At 41.1% G+C, this 16,954-nt stretch overlaps 1 protein-coding gene across 1 annotated transcript in view; it reads left to right on the top strand.

The window, feature by feature from the left end:
* LOC146517564 (protocadherin Fat 4-like) overlaps nt 1-16,954 on the top strand; it is a 33,271-nt gene that overhangs the window by 13,769 nt on the left and 2,548 nt on the right. Inside the window, exons 18-27 of the mRNA XM_085164283.1 lie at nt 987-1,238; nt 7,350-7,448; nt 7,642-7,814; nt 9,695-9,846; nt 11,579-11,886; nt 14,709-14,819; nt 15,511-15,702; nt 16,080-16,177; nt 16,255-16,416; nt 16,694-16,882. Of these exons, the coding sequence (XP_085020409.1) occupies nt 987-1,238; nt 7,350-7,448; nt 7,642-7,814; nt 9,695-9,846; nt 11,579-11,886; nt 14,709-14,819; nt 15,511-15,702; nt 16,080-16,177; nt 16,255-16,416; nt 16,694-16,882 (1,736 nt within the window). The remainder of the gene's footprint in view (nt 1-986; nt 1,239-7,349; nt 7,449-7,641; nt 7,815-9,694; nt 9,847-11,578; nt 11,887-14,708; nt 14,820-15,510; nt 15,703-16,079; nt 16,178-16,254; nt 16,417-16,693; nt 16,883-16,954) is intronic.

Here is a 16,954-nt window from a genome sequence, read left to right as displayed (position 1 = left end):
TAATTTTAGCTTAATTCATATTATTACTGAATATTATTTAATAATAACAATGATAAATGCAGGCATTCTTAGATTGCCATGTATTAATGTATACACACATCAAATATTTTCTGTTTTTAAAACTTAAATACTTATAACCCAATGGTGAGCCACTGAACCATTTTTGAAATGATTACATTGGGAATAGAAAAACGAGAGGCACAGAATCCGTTCAGCAATATTTTTCTCATTTTTTCATTATTCAGTCCTCTTTCCATTTTCTTTTTATGTGTAAAAATATAACTTTACTGTAGTTCATTTGTGCTATGTTAAAAAGCAAAAATAACAATAATAATAAGTTAAAGGGAACAAATACCGGTCCGTCGTGGTGAAGAGAGAGCTGAGTGTAAAAGCGAAGCTCTCAATTTACCGGTCGATCTACGTCCCTACCCTCACCTATGGCCACGAGCTGTGGGTAGTGACCAAAAGAACGAGATCGCTGATACAAGCGGCGGAAATGAGCTTCCTCCGAAGGGTGGCTGGCCTCTCCCTTAGAGATTGGGTGAGAAGTTCAGCCATCCGGGAGGGGCTCAGAGTAGAGCCGCTGCTGCTCCACATCGAAAGGAGTCAGCTGAGGTGGTTCGGGCATCTGACAAGGATGCCCCCTGGGCGCCTCCTGGGCGAGATGTTCCAGGCATGTCCCACCGGGAGGAGGCCCCGGGGCAGACCCAGGACACGCTGGAGAGATTATATCTCTCGGCTGGCCTGGGAACGCCTTGGTGTTCCCCCGGATAAGCTGGAGGAGGTGGCTGGGGAGAGGGAGGTCCGGGCCTCGGATAAAGCGGATGAAGATGGATGGATGGATGGAGGGAACAAATACTATATGCCCAGGCTAAATTTTATGTTTTTTGGTTAAAAAAAGTAACTTAGTGTCTAAGAGCTAAAGTTAGTAGAATCCTGTGGGGGAGGTTTCAGTAACTTTCTGTGTTTTTTGTGTCTCTATTCAGGTTGTCGCAGTGGATCAGGTGACTGATGGTCTGAGTTCCACGGCTCAGCTGAATATCACAATCCTTGATTACAACGACAATTCTCCACAATTCCCAAGCATTCCTGACCCACTGATGATCATTGAAGGCGATTACTCAGTGGAAAGCCCAGGAGAAATTTTTACCATCACACCCACAGACGCAGACCTTGGGCTAAATGGAGAGGTCACCCTCTCCCTTATCTCCCCCCACCCAGTCTTTAGATTCAGAGAGGTGAGGCAAAGGGGAAAAAAACAGCTGAGAACATTTTCCAACATGCCAGAATTCCGCTTTTTGTCTATTATAGCGACTGCTTTACCTGACATGATGGTTATATATTGCCACACACATATTAATTCTGTTCATTTGTATTAGCGCAATCTGAAGTCTGAAGCTTTGGCACAAAATGAGCCTTATTTAGTATGCAGTATAAGAGGACATACACTTCTAAAAAAAAAAAAAAAGAAAGAAAAACAAATAAAGGAACGCTTAAAACACATCAGATATCCATGGATACACCTTCACAGACAGGTATGCCGTTGGCTGGCATGGCGTTATCCATGCTTCTCCATACCCTTTCTTGTCAGGCTCAGGGTGAATTTGCTTTCAGCAGGGTGCAAGTGGTGGACCTGCCAATTCTATGGCAAATTCTGATCAGGCTCCACAGACAGTGAGTACAGGGCCCATTAGATGATGTTGGGCTCTCAGTCCACCCTAATGAAGTCTGTTTCTGATGGTTTGCTCAGAGACATTCATAGCACTGGCCTGAAGGAGGTAATTTTGTAGGACTGACAGTGCTCATCCTGTTCCTCCTTGCACAAAGGATCAGATACTAGTCCAGCTGATGGATTAAGACCTTCTATGGCCCTTTCCACCTATGTAGAGTAACTGCCTGTGAGCTGGAATCTCCACCATATTACTGAGACTTTATGAGACACAGCAAACCTTCTGTCAATGACACATGTTGATGTGCCATCCTGGAGGAGTGGTAATACCTGTGCAACCTCCGTAGAGTCCAAGAATCACCTCACACTGCCATGCTACTGAGGCTACGTCCACACGTACACGGGTATTTTTGAAAACGGAGATTTTCCGTTTTCGTTTTAAAAAATAATCCCGTCCACAGTAAAGGCAGAAATGAAGGGAAACGCTGCTAGGAACATGCCAAAGCAACAGGTGGCAATATATTCCCATCAGTGTAGAAATGTTGGCCAATCAGAAGTCTAGAAGCCTCGGTGGGAAAAAGTAAACAAGGATGGGGCATAGAAGCAGAACCGAGTGGTATGTGTGGAGGGACAGTAACTGTGTGTGTATATGTAAGCATTTAAACACTGCAGAGAGTACAATTAACAGTAACAGTATTGTAGAAATTCATTTCACCGAAACAATAACGTGGCGCACAGTGTGACGTCAAAAAAGGTGCACACCTTTGATGCTGCGTTTTCTCCGTTTTTCTCGTCCACACGTAAATGCAAAAATGAAGTTTTTAAAAATCTCAGTTTTCAGTGACCAAAAACGCCGTTTACGTGTGGACGAAAGGTGCAAATGCATAGAAAAATCTGCGTTTTCAAAAATACCCGGGTACGTGTGGACGTACAAGCCGAATGTAAACCCAGTGAAAAAACAGTCAGAAGATATGTTGAGGGACAAAAGGTCAGTGTCCCCCACCTGTAAAACCGTTCATTCATGTTTTGGGGGCTTCCCTCGTTGCTCCTCTAAAGCACCTGATGATAATTCTGTTAACACCAAAGCAGCTGAAAATGATTAACAATCCCCTTTGCTACTTTTTTTTAAAAAATTTTCGATCAGAAAAAAAAGACTTCAGGTTTAGCAGCAGCTTTGCAATTGTAAAGTCACAGTGAGACTGAAATCCCTTGGACTCTTTTTTTTTAAATTTATGTTTTATTAGTTTTCTTATTTATACAACATGTACAACAAATTCAACTTAATCACCGTGGGGGGGGAAGCAAAACCAAACGGACCAAAACAAAACAAAACAAAACACAAGAACAAACAAACAAACCAAGAAATACAATGACATTATACAAAATCGGGCCTCCCATTTTGTACATATTTCAACCATTTCAACCAATATTCTTCAAATGAGTCTGCCTGGCACTTTAACCTAAAAGTTATTCTTTCCATAACAAAAATATTATATATCACATCAATCCATTCATCTATGGTAGAAATATCCTCTTTAATCCAAAGGCGAGTTATGGCCTTTTTGCAAGCTACCGACAGCACACTGAACAAATATTTATCCGGTTTGCATAGATTAAGACTCTCTAGGCTGCCTAGGTACAATAATGCAAAATGAAATTGTATTTTCTTTTGGAAGATTGTTTCCATGACCTTATTCAATTCAATTCAATTCAATTTTCAATTCAATTTTATTTATATAGCGCCAAATCACAACAAATGTCGCCTCAAGGCGCTTCATAGATACAGAGAAAAGCCCAACAATCATATGACCCCCTATGAGCAAGCACTTTGGCGACAGTGGAAAGGAAAAACTCCCTTTTAACAGGAAGAAACCTCCGGCAGAACCAGGCTCAGGGAGGGGCGGCCATCTGCTGCGACCGGTTGGGGTGAGAGAAGGAAGACAGGATAAAGACATGCTGTGGAAGAGAGACAGAGATTAATAACAGATACGATTCAATACAGAGAGGTCAGTTAATACATAGTGAGTGAGAAAGGTGACTGGAAAGGAAAAACTCAATGCATCATGGGAATCCCCCGGCAGCCTACATCTATTGCAGCATAACTAAGGGAGGATTCAGGGTCACCTGGTCCAGCCCTAACTATATGCTTTAGCAAAAAGGAAGGTTTTAAGCCTAATCTTAAAAGTAGAGATAGTGTCTGTCTCCTGAATCCAAACTGGAAGGTGGTTCCACAGAAGAGGGGCCTGAAAACTGAAGGCTCTCCCTCCCATTCTACTTTTAAATACTCTAGGAACAACAAGTAGGCCTGCAGAGCGAGAGCGAAGTGCTCTAATAGGGTGATATGGTACTACAAGGTCATTAAGATAAGATGGGGCCTGATTATTTAAGACCTTGTATGTGAGGAGCAGGATTTTGAATTCAATTCTGGATTTAACAGGAAGCCAATGAAGGGAAGCCAAAACAGGAGAAATATGCTCTCTCTTTCTAGTCCCTGTCAGTACTCTTGCTGCAGCATTTTGGATTAACTGAAGGCTTTTCAGTGAGTTTTTTGGACATCCTGATAATAATGAATTGCAGTAGTCTAGCCTGGAAGTAATAAATGCATGAACTAGTTTTTCAGCGTCACTCTGAGACAGGATATTTCTAATTTTAGAGATGTTGCGCAAATGGAAGAACGCAGTCTTACATATTTGTTTAATATGTGCGTTGAAGGACATATCCTGGTCAAAAATGACTCCAAGGTTCCTCACAGTGTTACTGGAGGCCAAGGTAATGCCATCCAGAGTAAGAATCTGGTTAGATACCATATTTCTAAGCTTTTCAGCGCCGAGTACAATGACCTCAGTTTTATCTGAGTTAAGAAGCAGAAAGTTAGTGGCCATCCAAGTCTTTATGTCTTTAAGACATTCCTGCAGTTTAACTAATTGGTGTGTGTTATCTGGCTTCATGGACAGATAGAGCTGGGTGTCATCTGCATAGCAGTGAAAATGTATGCTATGTCTTCTAATGATGCTACCTAGGGGAAGCATGTATAATGTAAACAGAATTGGTCCTAGCACTGAACCCTGTGGAACTCCATAATTAACCTCAGTGTGTGAAGAGGACTCTCCATTTACATGCACAAATTGGAGTCTATTAGATAGATATGATACAAACCACTGCAGTGCAATACCTGTAATACCTACAGCATGTTCTAATCGCTCTAATAGGATATTATGGTCAACAGTATCGAATGCTGCACTAAGGTCAAGAAGGACAAGCACAGAGATGAGTCCACTGTCAGAGGCCATAAGAAGATCATTTGTAACCTTCAATAAAGCGGTTTCTGTGCTGTGATGAACTCTGAAACCTGACTGAAACTCTTCAAATAAACCATTCCTCTGCAGATGATCTGTTAGCTGTTTGACAACTACTCTTTCAAGGATTTTTGATATGAAAGGAAGGTTGGAGATTGGCCTATAATTAGCTAAGACTGCTGGGTCTAGAGATGGCTTTTTGAGTAAAGGTTTAACTGCAGCCACCTTGAAGGCCTGTGGTACATAGCCGATTATTAGAGATAGGTTGATCATATATAAGATTGAAGAATTAACCAATGGCAGGACTTCTTTGAGCAGTTTTGTAGGAATGGGGTCTAAAAGACACGTTGATGGTTTGGAGGAAGTAATTATTGAAGTTAACTCAGAAAGATCGATTGGAAAAAAAGAGTCTAACTTAACATCAATGGAACTAAGAGTAGCTGTAGATAATATTACATCTGTGGGATGATTATTGGTAATTTTTTCTCTAATGATAAAAATTTTATTTGTGAAGAAGTTCATGAAGTCATCACTAGTTAACGTTAAAGGGATGGTTGGCTCAAAAGAGCTCTGACTTTTTGTCAGCCTGGCTACAGTGCTGAAGAGAAACCTGGGGTTGTTCTTATTTTCTTCAATCAGTGACGAGTAGTAAGCTGTTCTGGCTTTGCGGAGGGCTTTCTTATAAAGCAACAAACTATTTCTCCAGGCTAAATGATGATCCTCTAAATTTGTGACACGCCATTTCCTCTCCAGATTACGAGTCATCTGCTTTAGGGTACGTGTTTGAGAATTATACCACGGGGTCAGGTACTTCTGATTAGAGACCTTAGTTTTCACTGGAGCTACAGTATCCAGAGTCGTACGTAGTGAGGAGGTGAAATTATTAACAAGATAATCGACCTCTGTTGGGGTAGCGTTCAGATAGCTGCTCTGCTCTGTGTTGGTACAGGGCATTGACGATGATAACAGTGGCTGGATTATATTCTTAAACTTAGTTACAGCGCTTTCAGAAAGACATCTACTTTGATAAAGTCCACTCTCCACTGCTGCGTAATCAATTATTGTAAATGTAAATGTTATCAAGAAATGATCAGACAGGAGAGGGTTTTCAGGAAACACTGTTAAATGTTCAGTTTCTATGCCATATGTTAAAACAAGATCTAGAGTGTGATTAAAGTAGTGGGTGGGTTCTTTTACATTTTGAGAGAAACCAATTGAGTCTAACAACAGATTAAATGCCATGTTGAGGCTGTCATTTTTAGCATCTACATGGATGTTAAAATCACCCACAATAATTATTTTATCTGAGCTCAGAACTAAATTAGATATAAAGTCTGAGAAATCAGACAGAAACTCTGTGTAAGGCCCAGGTGGACGATAGATGATAACAAGTAAGACTGGTTTCTGAGTTTCACAGCTGGGGTGGACAATGTTAAGCATCAGGCTTTCAAATGAATTAAAAGTCTGTCTTGGTCTTTCATTAATTAATAGACTGGTGTGAAAAATTGCTGCCACACCGCCCCCTCGACCTGTGCTTCGAGATTTCTGGTAGTTAGAATGACTCGGGGGTGTTGATTCATTTAAACTAACATAATCATCCTGCTGCAACCAGGTTTCTGTAAGGCAGAGTAAATCAATTTGTTGATCAATTATTAAGTCATGTACTAACAGAGACTTGGAGGAGAGAGACCTAATATTTAATAATCCACATTTCATCGTTTTACTCTTTGGTTCAGATGTGGATACTGTATTGTTCTTTCTTTGTGATTGTTTAAGTTGTTTGTTGCTGGTTTTTAGTTTGTTTTTTGTCTTTTTGGAAGCAGACACAGTCTCTATGGAGATGGGTTTTTGGGGGGGTAGCAGGCCCCCCCTTATGTATTTCCTTCCAAAATGGAACCACACGGGGACATTCCCAAAAAATGTGGAAATGATTTGCTGTTGCATGTCCACAATGCCTCCAGCATGTTGTATTCTGAGAATAATTGGATTATTCTTTGCTACTTAACTGACCAGATCAATATCCTAGTCTGATTAAAAATGTTTTCCTTTATTTTATTTTTATTTGGTTTTATTTTAGTGTATATGACAGAAAATAAGGAAAGTCATACTCACAATAGAAATGTATAATAGGGCCTTAATTAATTAATCAATTACAGTAGTTGTGGGCTCTACAATGCACTGTATTGGGAAGCAGCAACAAAAGTTACAGTTAGACATTGTTCGCAGTGCTGCATATTTTAGGATGGATGGAAAAATCTGTCATAAAAAGGGGCAAAATGATTGTTTCACTATTATGTGAGTGCTCTTGGGCTGGTTGGAGTTATGTTGTAGGTATAGTATAATTATGTTGGATGTGTGTTGCAGTTTCATGTGTTGTGTTACAGGATGGGACATTGCTGGCTATTGGTCCTTTGGATCGGGAGAGCAGGGAATCATATGACCTGACTGTGAAGGCTTTAGACAAAGGCAACCCTCCAAGAGAGGTAACTACAGAAAATGCTTACAGACCCTGAAACAGCCAAAAAAGTTATTGTATTTTACAAAATGAGGTCTAATTTTGGTCCAGTTGAGTATTTTCACATCAGAAAGGCACTCTTAAACTGTAATGAATCATATCTCATCTTGCTTTGTGAAAGTGTTCTTTTATTAAATTGAACTTTGGACTTTGAACACCAGAACTTCACCTCGATCAGAGTGAGCCTCGCTGACCTGAACGACAACACCCCCGTTTTCAGTTCCAGCGACTACGTCAGCACCATCCTGCTGAAAGACGCAGAGGAAGGAAAGCTTCTGCTCACGCTGTCTGCTACTGACAGAGACACCGGGAACAATTCTCTCGTCACCTACAGGTCAGTTCAGATGGACCGGACGCTTTTGGAATGTGCAAAATCATTTCACCTTCTTTATGTAACAAATTGAAAGTTGGTAGGCTTTGGGAAATTTCAGGGACTCTGCAATTATGTTTTTTTGTAGCATGATAATACATTACAAACTATAAATACTACGAGTGTTATTCTTTTTTGGGCTGTTTTTAAACGAACTCCTATCTTTATGATTCTGACTTTTCAGTTTGATTCTGGTTAAAATGACTCTACAATATTAGAGAAAAACACTCAAACAATCAGGCAATCCCTGATAAGCAACCACCTGGTTATGGTGTAAAGAACACATTCAAGGAGGTGCAACCATCTGCTACATAGGAAGACAAGGACAAAAAAACATACTATGGGAGAGAGGAGTTAAAAGTTAATGACATGAGGTAGAAGCATGTAAATGCATCGTGAGTGAAAAGAGTGGAGAAGGAATGCTCAGTGCATCATGGAAAAGTCTCCCAACATTATAGCAACTCTGCAATGGGAGAGTTCAGGGTCACCTGATCCAGCTCTAAGTATAGGTTTAATGTCTGTGTAGTAAAGACCTGGTACCACCAAAGTGAATGCTGTTGCATTTTATTGAACAGGGTTTTGACGCAATTTCTCGCAGTTTCTGCTTTCCAACATTCACATTGCAGTCACTGCAATGCAGTGAATGCATCGTCACGCCAGGGCATGTTTCAAAATGGTGCTCTATATCCAAAACGTTGTTGCAATGCAGCAACATCTGCTCTCTGAGCCTGTGTCACATGGTTGTCACAATGGAGTGAGGATGGAATAGTTAAATTTGGCACTTCTGGCCCCAACTTATTTCTTTCCTTAAATAGGTTCAGCAGAGATGGATTCAGCCTGTCTTTATGCTTTCAAGAGGCTCAGATGATAGGATTCGTGTGGCTTGCTTGATTTGGTCACAAATCCGACGCAGGGCTAAGAGCAATTTATCTCCCAGTGAAAATTGTCTGAGTTGTAAATGTTGTAAAGTCACTGCTGACATTCCTGGGCCTGGAACAAGTTCTCCCGTGACAACCTGCGCAACACTGGCGCACATCCACAATTGGGCAATGATTTACTCCAGATTTTTATCATAACTCTGGAGTAAATTGAAAATAGCCTGGAGAATAAATTCCCGCCTGCTTTTAGGCACCAACAACTAGGCGTGCTCTTCCTGTGTATGAGTCTCATGACTCACTCAATATAAACTGTCACTCATTACAAAATACAGAAATTTCAGTGCTACATCAACTTTTATCACTTGGTGAGAGGCTGAGCTCAGACTGTCATCACTGCTCTTGTGGGAAATCTTTCGTGGAGCAAATCACCGGAGCCAGTGGGCTCTCACGTGAAGGCCCCACCATTTCTTCTTCCCCACAGTTGGTGTCTGATGACTTCGTGTCACCACTGAGCACAGCACAGGCATGCATACTTCTGTATGTTTCTCCTGGGCTGGGTGAGGGTGTCAGAAGGCTGATGGTGCACATCATCTGCGCAGTTTCCCGGCCACCCACACGTCCAGCACTCCTGCCCTAACTGTCATGCTGCCCCGGTGGGCAGGGCAGAGCATCCACAGACACAGCAAAACATCTGTGTGCAACCAAAGTGCACAGTTGAATTAAGTAGATCCAACATGTTCTTTTTTTCAGCTGAGGGAAGCATGTATTTTTTTCTATAGTATTGTAGGCGGAAGAGTCATTGTGTACGTGAATTTTTTGTTTGTTTGTTTGTATTAAAAAAATTGTATCTATTAAAATGCATGGATTAAACATATTTCAAGATAGTTTAGTGTTGTTGTATGTTGTTGAAGTAGGAGTATTTATTAAGGTTCCTTAAATGTATTTTTTTCATTTTTGCTGTTTTAGTTTCTCTGGAGAAGCTTCTCCATACTTGGACCTAAACACCCAGACTGGGAATGTGACTTTGACCTCGAAATTTGCTGATTTAACAGAAGATACCGCACTGGTGCTGACAGCTGTGGCCACAGACCACGGCCAGCCCCCTTTGAGCACCACAGGTCAGTCTAACGGCTCTTGGCATCATCGGTTATTTGAGCTTTATTTTTTGATTTAACTGTAAACCATAACATCATAGTATGCATGCATTTTAACCTTCCCAAGTTTAGAAATAAATGCATTCCTGCTTTGTATTGGGAACAAATTGATAGGAAAGGACAGAAGTAAAACTGCAGTGTTACAGCCCTGCATGGGGAAAATGTGAGGCATAAACAATCTAGAGTTGGGTTTTTTGCCGTTTTCATGAGTTGTGTTTTTGCGGAAAATTCATCTTCAAAAACAGACTGTGAAAAAAAGGAAGTTGACATGAAGAGATGGTCCTGATGTTCCTAAACGAGGAAAAGCAGAAACTGACACTCTGGTTTCATCCAATTGTCACGAGAATGCAGCAGCAGGGAGAATTTCATAGTTGAAGCTGTTCGTGGCTGCTTTCGTGCATATTTCAGGATGTCAGCGGGGCAGTTTGAACTCTTGTTACCAGAACTGGGAACATATATGAGGAGGCAGAGAAATCATTTCAGAGAGCTGAGTGAGCCAGAGCTGTGTCTAGCTGTGCGTCTGAGTCAAAGTCAAAATCAAAGTAAACTTTATTGTCACCTCTGCTATATACAGCACAGTTTAAAGCAGAGACGAGACGATGAGGCTCCAGTTCCATTCAGTGCAAAAAGACAACAATAAATATAAGAAGTGTAAGAAATAAATATACACTTTAAGATTAAGGTAAGGGGAGTAAATATACATTTTTAGGTAAAAAGGATCAATAACAGTCTAACTTTACAATTTACAATTGACATTTAAAGTGACCTTGAAGTGGTTTAAAGTGACCAACGTAGCAGCTTTAAAGTTTACAGTATGAGTGAAATAAAGTGACCAACATGAGCAGGATTCCTGAGTGTAGGGTTGTCCATAGAGCAACATCTGTATTTACAAAGGCAGTGGTATCAAAGGCTGTTGAGGTTGTTGGGCTTGACAGAAAAGTGTAACTCTGTGCATAGTAATGGTAAGAGATTCCATTAAAACCATTAAGTAGGTGACCCAGTAGTCTGTCAAGGGTGGATTGGACCACCATTGACTGCTGCCTAACACACATAGCACCTGACCTGTGCCTCATGCTATTGGTGGAATTACAGACGGGCAGGCCCATGACTCCTCTAAGGCTGCACCCAGCCAGGCTCCATGAGCAAAGGGGGCAAACAGGCGCTCTTCCTTGAGCTCCCTTCTCAGCTTATTGTGCCCCCACCCTGGGGGTGGGGGCACAATAAGCTTATCCCTGGCAGGGTAAACTGGTTCCTTGGTTAATATCTTCTCATAGGTGTCATCTGCAGTATGTAGAAATGTGTAAAAATGTTTATGAATAACTCAAACACTGGACACATTTGAAAAACGTATGTGGCATAAGACATAAGGCTATATTTTATTAGTCTTCAGTTCCAGTCACTGTTTGATCAGGATTAGGAATAAATTAATAAATAATGATTTATTGGAAGTTAACATGATTTGACTTTAAAAGCATCTTTTCACAATGTTAACCAGTTCAGTTCAGTTTTATTTCTATAGCATGGAAAATTATTCGACTCAGCTAAGAATTACACAAAAAAACTGACAGAAATTTCAGTATGTACTAAGAAATCCTAAATGTTGTATGGACCGTTAAGTTTCGATGCATTAAAAAAATTAGCTCCACCTGTGTGGGAGTTTAACCCATGAGTATTCTGTGCTATAATTTCCCTGCAGCTCGTGTTGTGGTGAATCTGAAGATTTCCAGTCTGACTGAGACTGTGGCCTTCCTGAGCTCCTCCTATAACTTCAGCCTGCCTGAGAACCAGGAAGCCGGGGTTTTGGTAGGCCAGGTCGCTGCCTCCTCAGGAAGCAACCTTTACAATGTCACGTATTCGCTGAATACACACAAAGACCTGTTCTCCATAAACCTCAGTGGAGGTATCTTCACCAAAGCACAGCTCGACAAAGAACAGCAGGAATGGTACTTCTTGGACGTGGAGGTTGTGGACACACGGAATCCACCTACATCAGCAATGACGACGGTATTGACTTTAACAAAAATGAGCTATTTCACTGATTGCAGAGGAACAGAGGAAGGGAACAGAGTTAGATAGAAGGTATGTCAAGATGGCACAGCAAATGTGATCTGGTGTGTTTACAACAGACTAGCATAAAGTTTTCATGAAGTGTTATTACATACAAGGCCCATGTATAGAGCTCCTTGGCAATCCAAGCATTGCCAAGGAGAAGGACCCCGGTTGGGGTCCTTCTCTCACCCCAACCGGTCGCAGCAGATGGCCCCGCCCCTCCCTGAGCCTGGTTCTGCCGGAGGTTTCTTCCTGTTAAAAGGGAGTTTTTCCTTCCCACTGTCGCCAAAGTGCTTGCTCACAGGGGGTCATATGATTGTTGGGTTTTTCTCTGTATCTATGAAGCGCCTTGAGGCGACTTTTGTTGTGATTTGGCGCTATATAAATAGAATTGAATTGAATTGAATTGACCAAATACGTGTCCATGTATTTTAAATTTTAATTAATTAATTGTAAAGTAATCCTTGAGTTTACTTGTAGTGTTATTAACATGAGATTAGTCTCAAAGTCAGGAATTTAATTATTACAGTAGCAGGGATAAATACATACAGCATAACCTAACTACAATAATACTATACCAAAACAATACTGTAGTACTGTATTGCACAGTTTTGTTTTTTGTTTGGTTCTGTATATCCATGCATATGTATAAACACAGATATTACACAAAATACAGTTGATGAGAGAGAGAGAAATCTAGCAAAAACTAAATGCTTCATAGTGCAGTGGACAGTGTTGCACATTGAGATATGTACAGACCATGTGTGTATCCTCATGTTCATTTCTGTTAGACATAGTAGACTCTGGAAAAAAAAAGGCATCCAAAATCTCTCCTGGGTACGGCAACCTGTCACTGAAGGAGCTTCTTAGTGCTGCATGAGGTGGGAGGTGTTCTCTAACAAGGATGGTAGTTTAGCTACTGTTCTCCTGTTGCTCACTGTTTCCATTGAGTCAAGAGGTTATCCCAGCATAGAGCTGGCCTTCTTGATCAAACTGTTTAGTTTCTTTCTGTCCCCAGCAGAGCTACTGCTGCCCCAGCAGACTTACACCATAAGAGATGGCTGATGCCACCACAGAGTCATAGGAGCTATACCTGCACTCCAAAACACCCAAGTCTCAGTAGGAGATACCGACTGTTTCTGTAGATGGCATTTGTGTTAGTCGTTAATAACCAGGTACTTGTGAGTCCATGATCTCAATATCCGTTCCATGATGACTTCTGAAAGTGGAGGATGTTTGCACCTGCAAAAACCTTGTTATACCCATGGGGGACATGGCCAACAACTGAGTCATTAGAGACTCAAAAGCAGTTAGCCGAGTTGTAGAAACGGATCCAGGACTTCTGCCTGTGGGTCATCTGTACTGCCGAGGAGCCCATCACCAACACAATTCTTGATCTATATGTACTGAGGCCTGTTGGTAAGGTAGTCCAGAATTCATGTGGTGAGGTGATGGTCCACATCTTTGTACTCCTGCCATGATTGTTGGTATGATAGTGTTAAAAGCAATAGGAAAAGATATACTCAGCTATGTACTGGAGGTCAGGGGCAGCACACAGGCAATTGATAGTGTGAAAAGAGTTAAGGTGGGGATGGGCAGTCACTAGAATGCCAAGATGATGATGGTTGTGGCAGTGGTTGCTGCACTGGGAGCAGACCTGATGAATCTGAGTTTACTCACTGTAATCCAAACAAGCAACAGAAAAGTCTGTTTCTTAAAACCCGAGATGGATCTAAGACCCCTCCAGACTCGAGAGGGATTGTTCAGCTGCAACTGGGGCTACGTCCACACGTACCCGGGTATTTTTGAAAACGCAGATTTTTCTATGCGTTTGCACCTTTCGTCCACACGTAAACGGCGTTTTTGGTCACTGAAAACGGAGATTTTTAAAAACTCCGGCCAGGGTGGATATTTTTGAAAACTCAGTTTTTGCATTTATGTGTGGACGAGAAAAACGCAGAAAGCGCAGCGTCAAAGGTGTGCGTATTTTTTGACGTCACACTGTGCGCCACGTTATTGTTTCGGTGAAATGAATTTCTACAATACTGTTACTGTTAATTGTCTCTGCAGTGTTTAAATGCTTACATATACACACACAGTTACTGTCCCTCCACACATACGACTCGGTTCTGCTTCTATGCCCCAGCTTTGTTTACTTTTTCCCACCGAGGCTTCTAGACTTCTGATTGGCCAACATTTCTACACGGTTAGGAATATATCGCCACCTGTTGCTTTGACATGTTCCTAGCAGCGTTTTCCTTCATTTCTGCCTTTACGTGTGGACAGGATTATTTTTTAAAACGAAAACGGAAAATCTTCGTTTTCAAAAATACTCGTGTACGTGTGGACGTAGCCTGGTTCTCCATCCTCTGTTTGAAGGTGTTTTCCCCTCCCCTCAGCGATCTCTTTACAACCTTCATTTCTTCCTTGATTCCTCACTTGAGCGTGGACTTGATTCTCCTTTTCTGCTTAAGGGCAGCCTTGATATTATGAGTGATCCACGGTTTATTGTTAGAGAAACACAGCACAGTCCCAGTGGGTATTGCTTTATCCACACAGATATTAAAGTAATGCAATTGTAAAGTCAAATACCTACAGTCATTCAAATCATGCTTTACTTATCGCCTTGTTTTTAAGCTCTAGGCAAGGTTACCTAAGCATTAAGATAGCCAAAGACTCTCATTGCTGCCTAATCATTTTACAAACTAGAGGAATGTGACGTTAAAATGCTTTAAGCGTTGCACAGAAATTCTCTTCAATGTTTCTTTCTGTCTCAGGTTAGAGTTCAGGTGAAGGATGTGAACGAGTCGCCACAGTTTCCCCCAGAGGTTTATAGTGCCTCCATATTCAGCATCGCCCCATATAAAACTCCTGTCATCCAAGTGAAGGTAAACACACCCAACTTTTTCCGTTTCCATCTGTCTGGAAATAATATAATGGTTCTGCGAATGTTTGCCTCCTTTGATTTTATGTTTACATAAAAGGCATCTGCTATCATGCAGTGTACTTTGAACTGAAATCCACTCAGCAATCTGTTCATGGTTAATGTGTCTGTGAGCATGAAACACACCACATCACCAGGAATCAGAGAAAAGCATTCACAGCGACACTTCCTACATCTTCCAGTATGTCAAGTCTCCTGGCTGAGTAATCACCAATGAAAACACTAAATCAGTCAGTGTGACGTGTGCACTGCCAGTAAACACAGCAACAAGAAACATCTGGTGAAGTTAAAAAGATACGTCAAAGATGAAGATTTATGCTTAAAAATGTAAAACTAAAAGCTGTTTCTCCTAAGTAAATAAAAATACAGCAATATTATTGGCTAACTGTGCTCAGAATATAAAAAGAACAATTTGCAAAAGAGTGACAATTATTACAAATTTAAATAAATTACATTGTTAAAACTGAAGCATAAATGATTAAGCAGCATTATACTGCTGTCACTCACTGATGTGGAGCTAGTTTGGATAACTTAGTTTTAGACTTTTGGTTTAATCCAGTAGCTCACAAATTAGTATCAACTACAAACATTAGTTCATAAAGGTTTTAAGTGCTTTTTTTGCTCTCTACCTCCAGGCTTCAGATCCTGATGTTGGAGATGTGGGGCAGCTGGTCTACAGTTTGACAGCAGAAAGTCCTTATTTTGACATTGACCCATCCTCAGGTCTGGTCTATGTGATCTCAGCAACAGAACTGGCTGGACAGACAGCTAAACTGGAGGTGAAGGCCACTGATCCCCGCGATCTTCATGCTACCGCTATAGTGCAGGTGAGTGTTTAAGACCAGATGAAGACAGGTAAATCTGATGAGATGATAACTGCAAGCTTTTTATATTCAAATATCTTTATTGACATCATCATTGACACACATTCGAGACCTGTACCTAAATAAAAGCGATACCTTTAAAAGCTTAGTTCACAGGGTGAGCAGCCCCCACCCCCCACTTTCCTGTCCACTCTGCTCCAACGAATAAAAGCAAAAGTCTTTATTTATAATAATTACACAAAAAAGAACTGATAGCTGATTTTCATATGCATAAATACAAAGCATTTCCTTTTAATTCATCTTCTTGTTTATTTTGTTCAATAAAACAGGTTAATAAGAAGTTAAATTCCAAGTTAAATTAATCTCTCTTCTGCCCCCAGGTGATGGTTCAGGCAAGTGCAAGCAGCTCCAACATTGTGACCATCTCACTTAATCAGCCTGCTAACATTGTGGAGAAGAAAGTTGAAGATTTATCGACGTAAGACAGGTTTAGCTGGTTAAAGCTTGCTTTCTATAATCTACTTCTGTTAGTTCTAATAGATTTGTGTCTCCCAGGTCTTTGGGCAAAGTTCTGGGCTGGACTGTGAACATCGTTCAGGTGTTCAGCGCTAACGATGGATCCACCGGCACCCGAAACCTGAGAGTTTCTGTGAGGACTTTGGTCCGCTTCTTTGTTGTAGATGGAGGCCAGGTTGTTTCCTCTGAAGCAGTCATAAAGTAAGAGACTGACTTCTACTGTGTTCTACATCAGGCCCATCTGTTAGACACTCAGTATTGTTTTGCTTTGGTTTTTAGCAAACTTGCCTGAAATTCATTAGTCTGAGTAATGTTGATTTTGAGTAATTTTCCAGAGTTTTGACCATTTTGACCAGTTTGAAATCTAAACCTGGTCTCATAAAAATTCTTCTATATTTAGATATAATCAGGGAAAGATCACCGTGTAAAAAGGTCATGTGACAGATTTCTTTTGACCTCTTGCTGTCTGATCCACCAGGAAACTACAGAGCCAATCAGATGCTGTGAATGCAGAGCTGTCTCAGTTGTTTGGGGAGGAGCTTCATTTTGATGTTGAGATGGTGGACCCTCAAGGGTCCACCTCCAATCAGGCGCTGGTCATGGCACTGGGCGTCCTGTTTGGGCTGAGCACCCTGGGATTGATTCTTGCTGTTGCGTTTCTCATCAGGTGAGATTGCAGTGTTTCAACTGTTGCTTAAACAGGTTAAATTGTTTTCCCAGCTCAAAAGCAGACAATAAT

The sequence above is a fragment of the Neolamprologus multifasciatus genome, chromosome 6 (assembly GCF_963576455.1).
Source record: "Neolamprologus multifasciatus chromosome 6, fNeoMul1.2, whole genome shotgun sequence".
NCBI classification, from domain to species: domain Eukaryota; kingdom Metazoa; phylum Chordata; class Actinopteri; order Cichliformes; family Cichlidae; genus Neolamprologus; species Neolamprologus multifasciatus.
Note: the sequence above shows the minus strand (reverse complement) of the source record. Positions and strands in the feature narration are given on the sequence as shown.